Genomic DNA, 14,651 nt, shown 5'->3' with positions numbered 1-14,651 from the left:
CGGTGGCCAGGAGTCAGGATATAGGAATAGGTAAGTGGTGAGCTTGGCCAGGGCAGGCCTGGGAGAGCTAGAAGCCAGTATTCAAGGAACATCTAGACATGAGACATGCACCATGGTCAACCCCAAGTACTCAAGGGACCTTTGGAGCACACATGTGCCAAACACAGCTCCAATGGGTAAGGATCCACAGGAGTGAGCCTGCACTGGCGACATGAAGTCTTTAATAGTCTTCTATTAAAGGGCTGAGAGTCAGTCTACAGCCCCATGGCACAGACAGCTCAGGAACAGTTGGTGGGTGCACAATCCACCATCAGACCTCCACAGCCTGTGTGTGGAGCACATTTGCCTTTGGTATTCTGCTGCTTTTGCCTTGTATGTTCCCTACTTCTGGAGTACATTCCTGATAGAGCCCAGCACTCCAGCTTCATCTGCTCCCAGGGGCCTTGTCAGGACAGCAAAACAGAGCTTAAGGAGACCACAGAGCCCAATCTGCAGGACAGGCTTCTGGCTCCGTAGGCCTCTGAAGTCCACAGCTGGTATACTCTCCACGCAAGGCCAGGCAGACTCACATAGCGCCATTCACACAAGTCATTGTGCAACTGTGTACTGGAACTGCCCTTACTGGCTCAAGAAGATAGGCCAGGGAACAAGGGTACAGTCTGGGAAGGACGACAAGAACACAGAGAGGCTTTGCCTCCCAGATACCAGACATATAACACACTTCTACAAGGAGGCCATGCTGCCAGGCTACCTGACCCAGGGCTGCCTGAACCAACTCAAGGAAATGGCCAATGCATGCCTTGTCTACAAGCCCTGGCATGGGGCATCATGGAATAACAAATTACAACAGGGACAGAACCCGACATCAAATTATTAGACAGTGGCCAGCTTTGATGTGCAGCTTCTCCAGAGCAAGCAGGCATATCAAATTCCCTCATGCAGCATCTGAGAGGAACAGTGTATAAACATGCCGTGTGGCCACAGGCCCAGGAAGGGGCAGCCAAAATAGCTTCCAGATCTGCCACCCCTGCCTAGCAAGCAGAACTGCCAGTCCTAGTGATAGGACTCAAGACCTCATGTACCAGTGGGCCACCATCACACCCACACAGACCTCTCAGAGTCTACTCCTTTCCCCCAGGAAAGACTGAGCCCAGGACATCAAGCTCCAGAATGAGAAATGCACCACCAGGTGGTGGTTAATGGCTTCTATGGAGTCTGCTTACCCATAGGACACATGACCCCAGGAACCAGAGAAAGTGTGTTAGTGGTACCAAGCCAGGTCTCCAAGATCAGCAAGCCTTCCCTGGTGGGAGTCAGTGTGGCTGAAGAGGACAACACATGTCACCACTGTCCCTTCAGCTGCATGCCTCACTCAACACAAAGCTCACCATCCCTTAGGGGTGTGTAGTCTGGACATTTGGGGTTCAGCTCCTCATGAGGACAGGGCACTGTATACCAAGGACAAGCACTGTCCACAGTCTTTGTATATGTCACCTGTTCAGACCTAACACACAAGACTGAGACTAACACCAGTGCTCCCAAGAAAAGCCCGGCACCACCATGTTCCCAAATAGACAATGACCCACACAGACAAGACCAGCAAAACACCAGACCTGTGACTAGAGGCAGTCTGGCTTTTCCTGGTTTGGGTGCCCTCTGAGGATGAACCCATGTTCTAAAAGGACTAGGAGCCAGTGTCCAATGCTTGGTGACAATGGAGTTCCATGTGTCCATGTTCCATCTAGAGGGAACAAAGAAACCCAGATAACTGAGCCTATACGCAAGTCCAAGGAAGGAAGCCTCTGGCCTTACACAGATAGTTACAGCCAGGAACGGAGCTGTAACCACAGGGTACACAAACCCATCCAGAATATGGCCTTAGGTTTGACCTCATCCCCCCAGAGAAGTACTATCCTCACACACAGTCTTCTCTATGACTTATAATAAATATCCTGCACACCCCAAGAATCACGCAGCCCTCATGAGGGTTGCAGCCAGCCACTCAGAGTTAGCTCTCCTGAGGGCTGCAGCCAGCCACTCAGCTAGGAAGGGCAGAGAAAGGTTTGGGGCATATAGCAACCAGGGTGGGACACAGGAGCAGGTACAGAGGAAGAGGACCCAGTCAAGAATGGGGCCCATCTGAGAATAAGCCAAATGAAGCCTGTAGGGTCCTACGAGTATTCAGCAAACACAGTTGGCACCTCTGAGAGCAAGTCCCCTCTGCAATGCATTCATGAACTTGACATTTTACAAAAGAAAAAAGAAAAAGAAAAAAGAGCCCACATTGTTCCCAAACAGCCTTCAGAGAGCAGCCTGTGGGCAAAGACCTGAATCCTGGGTGTCCCAAAGCCCTGACTTCAGTCCACGCCCTCCCAGCTCCTCACACCCATCTCATCTCTGTCTCACTCAAGGCTTCCTGGTGGCCACTTGCCTGATGCAGCCTGCTGGACTGGCCCTACTGACTACACACCCATGTGGGCTGTGTGGATCGCCGCAGGATCTCCGGACATGTGGTAAATTCTGACTCATAGCAGGAGGCACTGGTAACACTACAAAGCCCCAGAGTCCCTGTCTCTCCCCGCACATTCTTAGTCTCCACTTCTATAGCCTCAGACACTGTTATTTTCATTTGTGCTTTGCCTACCACTGAAGAGGTCCTCCATCAGATGACCATGAAGAAAGCGTAAGTCTAGCCATCAAGGTATGCAACTCAAAGTCAGCAGCCCCAGCTGCTTCCCTGGACCAGAGAAATAGAAAGAAGGGCTTGCCAGTCCCTGAGGCAACTAGGTATGGCCCAAGCTCCAAACGAGACTCTGCAATTTCAAAATTTTCACATGAGGTCTGGAGAGATGGCTCAGGAGTTAGGAGCACGTATTCCTCTTGCAGAGGACCCAGTTTTGATCTCCAGCACCCACTTGCTGGTTCACAAGCGTCTGTTAGCTCCAGTTCCACAGAAGCTGACTCCCTCTTCTGGCCTTTGTGGGTGCAAAGTATACATTACATACATATATGCAGACAAGCATGAAAACCAAAAATAAATAATCTTCAAGCCAGGCATGGTGGTTCCTTCCCTTAATTTCAGCCCTCAGGAGGCAGAGGCAAGCAGAAGCAGGTAGATTCCTGAATTCAAGGCCAGCCTGATCTACAGAGTGAGCTCTAGGACAGCAAGGGCTACACTGAGAAACCCCATCTCAAAAAACAAAAAATAAACAAATAAATCAATTTTCAAAAGCCTCATACCATAAATGACAATCACATTTTAGATATACTTAGATAAACTTATCAATAAAATTAATTACACTTTTTACTTTATCATTAACACAATTACTGGAAAGTTCTGAGTTCTGTCCATGACCAGCGCAGGTAGCTGGGCTGGGTAGAGTTGGATCATGGCAGAAAGCCACCCCGTGCCTCCCAAACACATACACAAAGCATGCTTTACACACAATACGACTGCAACAGAACCTTCCATGGGCCACAGGCCTCAGTGCCCGACCTCTGGCATCTCCACAGGTGTGGCACTCACAGAGCTCCTGGGTTCTTCCATCTCGAGAAGACTCGAGGTGGCCAGCTTCCTGCATGTACCATTTGGCAGAAATTAAGAATAACAAACGTCCTGGGCTCACCACTTGGAACCTGCCTATCCCTCACTTTTCCACTGATGAGACTGTTGTCCCTGCACAGAGCCTCCACTCCTCATTGTGAGACTGAAAATGCATCCATTCGGGGGCATAAGTGGGCACCAAATCAGGTCTGAAAGTCCAGAGCTGGAGTCCGTGGACGTCTGACCTCTGGATCCACTGAGTCTATCTCTGAATTTATCCTGAGAAAAGAAACAGGACTGCAGGCAGCTGAGTGGTCCACTCCAGCTCTCCCTACACAGGCCACGCAATGAGGAGCAGGGCCTGTCAGCACAGGCACTTGCATCAGGTACAAATGGAGGCTATCCACTCGACAGAAGACAACATGCAAGAAGGAACATGATGAGGATCTTCAGGAAAACATTTATGACAATCAAATCAAAAAAGGATGACCTGACAGCACAGGATGACACCATCCAAGCCTTCAGGAGACTGAGGCAGGAAGCCTCAGCTGCAGAGACAGTTCAAGGGCAGCTTGGACATCTACGTGAGCCCCTGTCTCAAATGTAAAAGGAGTGGACAATGAGACAGGGAAATGTCTGCTGCATGAACAGGAAGACCTGAGTCCAATTCCCCAGATGTCACATCAGACACTGGGCACAGTGAGTGGCACACACCTGTAAATGCCAGTGCCAGGATGCAGAGACAGAAGGCTTCCTGCACGGCCAATCTTCCTGAATTGCCAAGTTCATGGTAGATACACACGCACGCACACACACACATGCACACACACACACGCATGCACACACACATGCACACACACATGCACACACACACGCACACACATGCACACACGTGCACGCGCGCACACATGCACACACACGCAGATACACACGCACGCGCGCACACATGCGCACACGCGCACGCACACACACGCGCACGCACACACATGCACACACGCGCACACACGCGCACACATGCACACACATACATACACATACACACTCGTGCACGTGCACACACACGTGTGCGCACACACGCACACACATACACACATACACGTGTGCACGTGCACGCACACATGCACACACATGCATGCAAGCACACACACGCACACACATACACACACATGCACGCACACACACGTGTGCGCACACACGCACACACATACACACATACACGTGTGCACGTGCACGCACACATGCACACACATGCATGCAAGCACACACACGCACACACATACACACACATGCACGCACACACACACACGCACGTGCACACACATGCACACACACGCACACACATATACACACATGCACGCACACACATATGCACACATACACACACACACACACAGTAAAAGAAGTAAAAAAGAGGACTGAGGATATATACAACACAGTGGCAGAACACATGCCTAGCATGCACAAAGCCCTAGGTTTAATCCCTAGTACCATGAAAGAAAGTTATAAATCACCCTTAGCCAGTATTTCCATGTTTAAAAAGTATTTGTGGGGTTGGGGATTTAGCTCAGTGGTAGAGTGCTTGCCTAGCAAATGCAAGGCCCTGGGTTCAGTCCTCAGCTCTGAAAAAAAAAAAAAAAGAAAAAGAAAAAGACAAAAAGTATTTGTAATATCCATGGTCAGACATGCCAACTGTCATGGGCCCAGGGGCACTAGCCTCAGAGCTAACCAGTCTTCTGGATCATGCTATTACCTGTGTCTTCAACTGCACTTCACCGTACAAGTCAATACAGCCTAAGGGACACAGACACCAGTGTTTCCCCACCTCCTCTAGTCCTTTGGCTCCTCCCCAGGAGACACCACCCAGATACGCTGGGCCATTTTATCTTCATTCTCCTGTGCTGAGACACACACTGAAGGAGAAGCAACCCGTTTGGTGTCTTGATCCTGCAGTAAGCCGGGGGGGCGCACCTAGAAACAGCCTGGACTCATTCTTAAATCCACTTCAGACACAAAGCAAACACTATTCCTTCTATTCTGTTTGCTGATATCTTTCTCTGGGCCTTACATCTCTCCTGACATTTTCCCCACGGATCATGTTTTATCTGTGCCACCCATGACGACCACCGAGGAAAGCAGCCCAGCACCCTAGCATGAAGTCCACAGGCTCCCTCCTTGGAGACCAGCAGACTCTCATGAGGATATGCAGAGTAAACTTGGGACCTTTCACATCTAGGGTTGCCTGTTCTATCCTTACTCTTCCACGCACTCTGGGGAAGGGAGAATTCCAGCACAAGTAGACCCTGAAGGCACCACTCTACCCACCCTAGGATCTAGGGCTGTCCTCCCCTGTGGAAGCAGCAGCAACACTTCTGTCCCCAGATTGTACATTTCACAACATCCCTTGATAAGGGTCTTCTGCCTCCTGTCCTGAACTAAACAAGTCTCTCAGTCAGGGTCACTTAGTCTTCAGCTCTGGAAAGTTCTATAAAGATGGGCAAAGTCTGGAGTCGCTGTTCTCTGGACCTGTTTTGTAGTGAGTGACCTGGCACAGAAAGCGGAACAACCCAACTGACCCTGTGCAACCTGCTCTCTGCCCTCCAAGGATACGGAAATTCTATTCCCAAAGAGCTCAACCTTGAGCAGCTCAGCATCGGCCAGCAGCAACATGCCAAACCACAAACATTAGCCCAGACCTGCAGCAAATCCCAACCTCCCAGGCTGTTAGTCAATACCCACAGCCACCATGAGGAGGAGCCCATGTAGCTGCAGCAGTGCTTGGGTCAAGTCACCCACAGTTGTGGCTGAGGTACAAGCCTGACGCTGAGGTAACTCAAATTGCTGCTGTGTTCCCACATTCCAACAACTCCTCGCTGAAGTCTACCAGCCTACTGGCCAGTCAGCCACCCTGCCTATCTGCCTGCCTTCCTCCCTTGTTTTTGCAGACAAGGCCATGCTATATAGCTTAAGTTGGTCTGTAACTCACTGTGTAAACCAGGCTGGCCTCAAACTCACAAACTCCGTGTCCTGAACTATAGGCACCGGCATAAGGCAGCAGAAGTGTGCTTGTGTGTACGTGTGCATGTGTATGTGTGAGTGTCAAACTTGGGCCTTAAACACACCTGACAAGTGCTCCCTACTGAACCATACCCACAGCCTCTGCCATCCCCTCTAACCAGTTATGTTTATGATCTCACCAGCACTCAGAGGACAAGTCCTACCGACACTCTCCCTAGCCATCACATGGGCCTGATATTTACACAGTTGCTAACACCAGGCCTAAACTCACTTTTTTTTCTTTTTAATATTTTTTTTTTTTAGTTCATGTGCATTGGTGTTTGCTCACATGCATGTCTGTGACGTATGCCTGTAGGAGGGCATCAGATCCCTGCAACTGGAGTTATTGACAGTTGTGAGCTACCATGTGGGCTGTGGGAATTAAACCTCGAAAAGCAGCCAGTGCTCTTAACCACTGAGCCATCTTTCCAGCCACCTCAACTCATTCTTAAATCCACTTAAGACATAGAGGAAACACTATTCCTTCTATTCTGTTTGCTGATATCTGTAAAAGTAGACAGACTTGCAGAGTGGTGGTGGCAGACACCTTTAATGTCAGCACTCAAGAGGCAGAGGAAGACAGATCTGAGTTCAAGGCCACCCTGATCTACAGATAGAGTTTCAGGTCAGTCAGAGCTTTATAGAGAGACCTGTCTCAAAATACAAAAACAAAACCAAATAAAGTAGACAGACTCCCACTTACACGAAACGTAAACACTGTTTCACACACTTCAGAATCACATTTAAACTACCAATCAACAAGAACTGACAGAACCAATATCAGGAAACCTCATCCATATAAAGCAACGTCACAGCACCAAGCAGTTAACAGCTTTTGGCTCGCTCTAATCGAGGATCCCAAACACAAATCTTACACAGACATGGGGAGGTACATCCTACATCTCATCTCGGTCGCAGCTCATCGTCAGTCCTAGGGATCTTTTGGGTCCCCACAAAGATGGAGGCATAGCCTTGCTCTTCTTGGACGACAAGGAGGCCAGCAGGCCAGGAAGTTGAGCTGCCAATACCTGCCAATGCTGGTCTCCAGTCATCTCAGTCAGGACGGCAAAAGCCCAAGAGCCAGGGCCCTGGCCAAAGCACAGTATAGGCTTCAGACCTCTGCCACGAGGGTGTGGGCAAGAGCCTGGGATTTGCCCACAATGCTCACCTGGTCTGTGCAAAATGGTTGAGAAGCTCCCAGAGGGTCTGTCTGGAACAGAAAGAGTCCTGCAGCCTGCAGCCATCATCCAGCTGTAATGCAATTCGAACCTGGAGAGAAGACCTAATTAGGAAGAATAGCACTATCCAGAAGACTCAGACTCTCAGGGCCAGGCCCTCCCCACCTCCTGGGGAGACACATACTGAGGAGGGATGTGATACCCAAGAGTGCTGTTCCAGCAAGCTTATAAACACCTTTAAGCAGGCTGCATGTGAGTGAGCCATTATGGAAATGCCCCCCTGTACCACTACCCATAGGCTGCAAACAGCACCAGGGTACTCTCTCTGGGAGACCTAGGATGAACCGCTCCCTGACCCAGCCCCAGAAGCCTGTGGGATACAAACATTTAATAAGATGTCACCAACTTCAGGTAGTTTTTATCACCTAGCACAAAAGACTGACGCCAGATGATTCCTCAACTTCTGTTGATTACTAACAACCACATCTTCAACAGGGAACATGAGCTACAACCCAAGGTGGGGAAGTCCTCCTGATCCCCTACAGCAGCGTTCTTAACCTTCCTTTATAGTTTCTCATGCTGTGGGGATCCTCACCATAACATGATCCCATTGTTACTAACTGTAATTCCCATACTGTTATGAATCATAACGTATATATCTGATATTCAGGATATCTGATACACAACCCCTGTGAAAGGGTCATTCAACCCCCAAGGGCGTTGTGACCCACTGGTTAACCACTGCTCTAGATGCTGTCAGCCAAGCTGCGGCTGAGCCATGGAAAGCACTCTAGGGAGGCTGGCTGGGAAGCAGGTGCCAGTCATGTCCACACGGTAGTTCAGGATCTTGGGACAGAAACAGCTAGCTGGTAGGGAAATGCTATCAATACACCCCACCAAAATCAAAACACAAACAATACAAGTTTAAATACTCAAAAACAAAAACCTGCATAACAGAAAGTTTCCCCCTCCAGTCCTGAGTTATCCAAGTAGCAAAGACAGCTCCAGCTTGGCAGAGAAAGGCAGGCTGGATCCCAGAGCTTGCTTCAGCCTCTTTTTTTTTTTTTTTTTTTCTTTTTTCTTTTGGTTAAAGATTTATTTATTTATTTCATGTGAGTACACTGTAGCTGTCTTCAGACACACCAGAAGAGGGCATCAGATCTCCATTACAGATGGTTGTGAGCCACCATGTGGTTGCTAGGATTTGAACTTAGGACCTCTGGAAGAGCAGTCAGTGCTCTTAACCTGTGAGCCATCTCTCCAGCCCTTGCTTCAGCCTCTTCAGCCCTTCTGAAGCCCGTGGGTGAAGCTTTGACACATCTCCCAGTCAGCCCTGCAGTGCCATCCAATGCTCCACAGCCTCCCTCAGCAGAGACAGAGAAGCAGTACCACTGTGCTTCACAACTGGACACCTACTGTGTTCTCAGGCCCCTCGCGGCTACGGGACGCAGGCACCATCTCCAGCTTGGCATTGTTAGGAAGGTTGGCAAATCTCCACTGGAGAGAGAGGTCAAGTACGGTTCTCTGAAACCTGCAAAACAGACACAGTCACAACTGTCCTGAAGACACAGCCCCATGCCTACTGTTTCCCTGGCTACGAGAGCAGAAAGTCAGGACCTAAAGAAACAAGAGGCAAAGTCTTGGACTACCAGGAATTTAGATAGAAACAGGAAGAGAACAAGATGAGCTGCTTCAAAAGGCAGGGGTGGAACCTCTGCATACTATAGCAGATACTATATGATGTACTATACTATTACTATACTGCATACTATACTGTACTGTATACTGTACCGTATGCTGTACCGTATGCTGTACCGCACGCTGTACCACACACTACACTGCACGCTACACCGTACGCTATAACGTAAGCTATACCGTACTGTATACTATACTGTGTACTGTACTATACTGTATACTATGCTGTATACTATGCTGTAGACTATGCTGTATACTATGCTGTAGACTATGCTGTATACTATGCTGTAGACTATGCTGTATACTATGCTGTATACTATACTGTAGACTATACTGTGTACTGTACTATACTGTATACTATGCTGTATACTATGCTGTAGACTATGCTGTATACTATGCTGTATACTATACTGTAGACTATACTGTATACTATGCTGTAGACTATGCTGTAGACTATGCTGTATACTATACTGTATACTATGCTGTATACTATACTGTGTACTGTACTATGCTGTATACTATGCTGTAGACTATGCTGTATACTATGCTGTATACTATACTGTAGACTATACTGTATACTATGCTGTATACTATACTGTAGACTATGCTGTATACTATACTGTATACTATGCTGTAGACTATGCTGTATACTATGCTGTATACTATACTGTAGACTATACTGTATACTATGCTGTATACTATGCTGTAGACTATGCTGTATACTATACTGTAGACTATACTGTAGACTATACTGTAGACTATACTGTAGACTATACTATACACTATAGCAGACACTGGCCCCATGACCTTCAGAAAGTTGTCTCAGAAGAGTCTAGTGCAGTTGGTAGAGTGCTTGCCTAACACACATGAGGCTTGGGTTCAATCACCAATATTGCACAAACCCGGCATGGTTGCTCATGCCTGTATTCCCAGTTCTTAGGATGTAGACACATTAGTGTCAGGAGTTCAAGGTCATCTTGATTACTTAGAGAATAGGGGGCAGCTTGGACGTGGTAAAGCCTCATGAAAGCCCTACATGGTGGTATAAGAGAACTACTCCAGAGAGCTGTACTCCAACAAGCTGTCCTCTGACCTCACAAGCATGCTCAGCATGCACATGCTATACATAACTTACGTGTAAAATGTAAAGAAAAGAGAGAAAGTTGTCTCAAGCAAGAGCAAAGGGACTATAACAGGCCACCCTCTGTCACTGCAACTGTCAAGATTGTTCAAACTTATCCCCACAACCTCTGCCCACTGCTATCCAAAGGAGCATGAGGCAAGCACAGGAGGCAGATCCCACAAAACCACCTGTGGGACAGCCCAGCCCAATATCCTTACAGATGTCAGAGTGAGGCCAGACCAGACCAGAACACACAGTCACATTAGCCATTACCTCTCTGCTTAACTCCTGAGGGTTCACGTGCAGGAAGGCCTAAAGAGAGCTCAGTGGGGTTGGGGATTTAGCTCAGTGGTAGAGCGCTTGCCTAGGAAGCGCAAGGCCCTGGGTTCGGTCCCCAGCTCCAAAAAATAGAACCAAAAAAAAAAAAAAAAAAAGAGAGAGAGCTCAGTGCCTTCCAACTAATAAAGACAGACCGATGCAAACCCCCACCTCCCCTCCTTTGGAGGACAAGGCAAGCCTGAAACCTCCTCAGCATCCTGAGCAGAGAGGCTTGTAAGCCTTGCAGGGGCTTTAAACATCTGGTTTCTCAGAAGCACTGAAGGAGCAAGAGATCTGGAAGTCAGTGAAGGCTCAAGCACATACAGGAAACAGCCTCCAAGAGGTCTGCCCCCTCAAGACAGCTCAGCCCAGACTGGAGAACCAAATGACACTTCAGGCCACACAAAGCAGACTTGCACCTTGATGCATGTCTCCTAGCATCCAACTATGGCCAACAGGAAGCCAATACTGCTCCTTGGAAGAGAAGGAAAAGAGGCTCCCTCAGTGCCATCACCCGGGGAATCACCCAGAGAAGGGCCACAGCCCCCACCAAGTAGCCTTCTCATCCTGACCCCTTAGGTCCCAAGACTCTTTGGGAATAAGCCGCACACATCTAAGAAAAGCTGCTCTACCCGCAGCTCTGAAAACACAAAACTGCATGGCTGAGTGCATGGGCCGCCTGAGGACTGCATGGGGACAACAGGAAACTACCGAACTAGACAGACAGATCTGTGTGACTGTTTAATATGTGGTCGTCTAGGGCCAACCACTTTTGAATATACAAAGTGACAAACCTAACATTATAAATGCAAGACACTGTTGGAAATAACAGTTTTCTGGACTGTGACCTGCTAATAAAGCCCAAGGGTATTTAGAAGAACTGACAAGCCAGGTGTAGTGGCACACACCCCTTCAATCCTAGTACTCATGAGGTACTGGCAAGAGGATCTCTCTCTGTGAGCTTAGTCAGACTGGTCTACACAATATGTTCCAGGCCAACCAGACCTACATGGGTTCTCGCAAAAGAAAAAGGAGAGGGGGGAGGGGAGGGGGAAAGGGGAAACTGAGAACAGGACAGCCTCATCAGCTGGTTCTTGTTGGCTGACTGGGATTGGCCATTGTTGATCCCAATCCTCAACATAGGTTCAAAAAACAGCAAACTGCCACAGAAAATGCTGGTGTGAACCAGGACAACAGGCCTAAGAGCTGAGAACAATGGAGAGGAGAGGAGAGGCCTCTATGCTTACAGTCAGGCACCAGCCAGGGCAGCGGGAGCTGCTCTTAAACAAATTACAGTCAGTGGATGGAAAAAAGAGACAAGGCAGAGCTAATGCAGTATTATAGAGGAACTGGTCAAATTATAGTCATTGTTTCACCAGATACCATTACATGGACCATGGGCAGGTTAACAGAACAGAGCTAGCACAAAGTTTTGTGGCAGGATACTGTAGGATGGCTTGGCCACTCAGAGCACATGTTCTGGGATTCTTAAAAGACCAGAACGGGAGCCAGAGACTGGAATGGCCTGGCAGGTATCTTTCCCAAGAAACTTCTTCCTAGAAAGGTCATATAACAGCATGAGGAAGGCCAAGAGAGTGGGCTCTTGTGTTAGGACAATGTTGTGAGAACGTATCTCTAAGGTGAAAAGATAAACCTGTCACTCCTATGGCCTCAGACCCGAAGACCTGGTGGAGGACTCCTCTCTTTGTACTAACACCCTGAGACAAAGACCCAGACATGAGGGAACTCCAGCATCTGGGAGGGTAACAATCCGTGCACAGCTTTCTATGCATCTGTTTGTCCTACCAGGAAGGTACACACTCAAACAACTAAAACCCGGTACTGTGGGTTTAGAATGTGCTCCCCAAAAGATACAGCCCTGTTCTTGCCCCTAAAACCTCTGAAAATGACCTTGTCACGGGTATTTATGAATGTAGGTTAAGGGAGTAAATTAAATGAGGTCACCCTGGGCTAACCAACCAGAGGACCCTAAACCCAGCGACTTGTGTCTTCCGACCATTTGAAGACCAAAACAAAGGTTATAGTGATGCAGTCACAAGCCAAGGAATGCCTGGACAGCCAGAACTTTAAAGTGATAAGACCTCTTCCCTAGAACACTCAAGAGTACAGCTATAGAGGTTGGGTGTGGGTCTTTAATTCCAGCATTGTGGAGGCAGAGGCAGGAGGAGGAGGATCTCTGTAAGTTTGAGGACAGCCTGGTCTACAAAGCGAATTCCAGGACAGCCAGGGATAGATACACAGAGAGCTTGGGGAAGGGGGAGCACACTTTGGACTTTACCTCCAGAACTGGGCAAGAATAAACTTCTTTTGATTTAAACTACCCCAGGGAGAGACAGTATGTGGATGAAGAAAGGACCAGGTGGACTGAGAATGAGAAGCACACAGCTGAGTCCAAGCAAACTCACTTCAGGTCATATTCACTGGGGTTGAAGTCCTGCCGCCGGCATGTGTCTTCTAGTACCTATGGGACAAATGGTCAGTGAAACCTATGTCGATCTCAACTGGTCACAGGTCAGCCCACCAAACAGCCCAACTCACTGTCCAAGCAAACTGTACATGCAAAACCTGTCTATTCTCCCCCTTCCTATTGTGGACCCATCACTGACTTACTCCCCCAACTACGGCCCAGCCTGTCCATCCCTGGTCCCATGTTCTAGCCTCTGGCCATAAATATAATCTGCCTTACGGGGACCAGTTTGTGTCCATGGCCACTCTGTGGCCTGGCAGTCTTTGTGCAACAGCTGTATGACCAGAGCCCTCCTCTACATGAGCGCAGCTCCAAATGGGTCCTTCCAAAGGGCTATGGGGCTGGTGTTAGGTATGGCAGAACCTCATTTTTGAACTGGGTTCCCCTCTTCACCCTGTGTGCTCTTGCCACAGATATGTATCGTGTACGCCTCTGCAACCTAACAACAGAGGTTTAATAAACAGGTGTAATTCATACGAAGTCACAAGCAGCAACAATCAAAAGCAGTGAATGACTTAGCAAAATTCACTTCCGGGAACACAAACAGGCCCTAGGGTCCCTGAGCTGAGCAGGAAGGAACGCCACTCTTCCCGGAGACCCAGAAGGCTGGATTCGGACAAGCACCGAAGATTCTGGGTCTCGCGTGGCGCGACCCTGTTAGTGGGGTGCACGGCCCCCGCTGTACTCAGGAACCGCGCCTCCCAGTATCCCGCCCCGCCCCCGGGACCCAGCCCGAACATTAGCGCCAGAGGATGGGGCGGGCAGCCGCGCGAAAGTCGCTCATTGGCTGCCTCAGGCCCCGCCCATCGAGGCCCGGCCCCGCCCCGCCGCCCTGGGAGCAACCGCAGGGGCGGACCCTGGCGCGCCGACCCCTGGGCAGTCCGCTGGTCCACCCGTCCGCCCATTTCCCACCCGGGGCAGCGGCCGCACCTGCAGCAGCACGGTGCTCGGCGTCACCTTCACCGTGTGGCGCCGCCCGTTTGGGGCCAGCACCGACACCGCGGAGCCCCCGCCGCCCGCCGGGGCCGCCATCTTCCGCTCACGTGACCGCAGCCGGCTCGCCTCAAACAACTTTATCCGCAACAGCCCGGACGCACGGCCAAGCGGCCTCGAGGGCGGGGCTAACTCGCTTCCGGGCCCGCCCCAGACTCCGCCCCCGGCGCCTTGGCTCTGCGGTGCTGAGACACTGGCGTCCCGACGGCGCGGTCCCAAGGCTCCTCCCAGGAAGAAACACACTTATGTCAGCGGCAC

At 49.6% G+C, this 14,651-nt stretch overlaps 1 protein-coding gene across 2 annotated transcripts in view; it reads right to left on the bottom strand.

Annotated features, from left to right (window-relative positions):
- Window positions 1–14,463, bottom strand: part of Aspscr1 (ASPSCR1 tether for SLC2A4, UBX domain containing) — a 37,931-nt gene extending 23,468 nt beyond the window's left edge. Inside the window, exons 1-4 of one of the 2 annotated variants that reach the window (NM_001398979.1) lie at window positions 14,331–14,463; window positions 13,339–13,394; window positions 9,193–9,307; window positions 7,767–7,867 (exon numbers count right to left, since the gene is read on the bottom strand). In NM_001398979.1, coding sequence (NP_001385908.1) covers window positions 7,767–7,867; window positions 9,193–9,307; window positions 13,339–13,394; window positions 14,331–14,432 — 374 coding nt within the window. In that variant the 5' untranslated portion in view covers window positions 14,433–14,463. Of the gene's footprint in view, window positions 1–7,766; window positions 7,868–9,192; window positions 9,308–13,338; window positions 13,395–13,619; window positions 14,112–14,330 lie in introns of those variants that run through there. The other variant, XM_087574501.1, reaches the window with a different exon arrangement.
- Window positions 14,464–14,651: the final 188 nt, after the last annotated feature.

The sequence above is a fragment of the Rattus norvegicus genome, chromosome 10 (assembly GCF_021556685.1).
Source record: "Rattus norvegicus strain SHRSP/BbbUtx chromosome 10, alternate assembly SHRSP_T2T, whole genome shotgun sequence".
NCBI lineage: Eukaryota > Metazoa > Chordata > Mammalia > Rodentia > Muridae > Rattus > Rattus norvegicus.
Note: the sequence above shows the minus strand (reverse complement) of the source record. Positions and strands in the feature narration are given on the sequence as shown.